The sequence below is a fragment of the Octodon degus genome, unplaced genomic scaffold, assembly GCF_000260255.1.
Source record: "Octodon degus isolate 3935 unplaced genomic scaffold, OctDeg1.0 scaffold00218, whole genome shotgun sequence".
Classification (NCBI taxonomy): domain Eukaryota; kingdom Metazoa; phylum Chordata; class Mammalia; order Rodentia; family Octodontidae; genus Octodon; species Octodon degus.
This window is the reverse complement of record NW_004524794.1, coordinates 289446-290581: the sequence shown is the minus strand read 5'-3', so window position 1 is coordinate 290581 and position 1136 is coordinate 289446. Positions and strand designations below refer to the sequence as shown.

At 62.0% G+C, this 1136-nt stretch overlaps 1 protein-coding gene across 2 annotated transcripts in view; it reads right to left on the bottom strand.

Moving 5' to 3' along the window:
- The window catches only part of Lage3 (L antigen family member 3), a 3760-nt gene extending 3263 nt beyond the window's left edge, over positions 1–497 (bottom strand). Inside the window, exon 1 of one of the 2 annotated variants that reach the window (XM_023705383.1) lies at positions 64–497. In XM_023705383.1, coding sequence (XP_023561151.1) covers positions 64–218 — 155 coding nt within the window. In that variant the 5' untranslated portion in view covers positions 219–497. The remainder of the gene's footprint in view (positions 1–63) is intronic. The other variant, XM_023705382.1, reaches the window with a different exon arrangement.
- Between the last annotated feature and the right edge of the window lie 639 nt (positions 498–1136).

The window sequence follows — 1136 nt, the reverse complement described above, 5'->3', positions numbered from 1 at the left end:
CCCCCCCCCGTACGTTCCCACCCCGCCCCAGGCCAGACACCCGACATCCCGCGCGTAGGATACAACATGTGTGCTCTGCTCTCCGGCCTGCTGGCGCTGGGCGCAGGGTCTCGGCCCAAACCCAGGGATTTCGCCGCAGGAGGACCACTGCGCGCACCGCTGGCCTCAGCGGCCACCTTGCCCGCAGCGGCCACCTCGCATGCGCCACCCGCCTGCATTTCCGCGGAGGCTCCGCCTCCCGCTCGCCCCACTCGCCGGCCATTGGGCGATTTAGGCTCCTGAGGCTCCGCCCCCAGCCTTGAGCCAAACCCGCGTGGGCTTGCGCAGCCAGGCGGGGGCGGGGAGGGGCCGGGGAAGCAGCGGCTCGCGGCTGCTGTCCGCCATCATCGGTCCGGTGCGGGAACCGAGGTCCGCGGAAGCTGTTCCTTCACGCGTGAAGCGCTCCCGCAGGGCGCGTGCTGTGTACCTGCGAGCACACCCTGCTGCCCTGAGGCAGGGCACCCGCTTCAACGCGCTTGGCCCTGCCAGGCGCCCCGGGAGACCCCCTGCTATCTGGCCAATGAGCGTACTCGTCCCAGACCCCGCCTCCTTGAGCCGGCTGTATAGGCTCGGCCTGGGCCCGGCGACGCGGTCCACAGGGATGGAGGGCGGCGTGTGCGATCATCCTTGCACCGTACCTGCACTGCTGAGCCCAGAACTTTCGGGAGACAGACAACGGATCCACTTTGCAGTTTAGATGGAGCGCTTCAGAGGGGATTTTGTGGAGGGAAATTTGTCATCAGAGGGGTCACAATGACAGAGACGTCAAGCAAAGAGCTGGCACTGGGAACAGGTCTGATACATGTGAAAAAGCAGCATGTGAAACCATAGTCACAGAAGTCCCAATACAGTACGTTCTCAAGGTTGCGCACAGGAACCCTACAGCAGTCCCACCTAGAAACCCTCGGGATTTCTGTGGGCCCAGGTTGGGTGCTTTTAATTTCTGTGTTTTCCTCAGGTTTTCAGAAGGGATCTCGGGGGGCGCGCCCCTCGCGGAGCAGCCGGCGTCGCGCGACGTTCTTTTTTTTTTTGAAAAATTTTCTTTATTCTAAAAACAATGCCAATCTCTTTTTCTGAACATGGTCACATAAAAAACA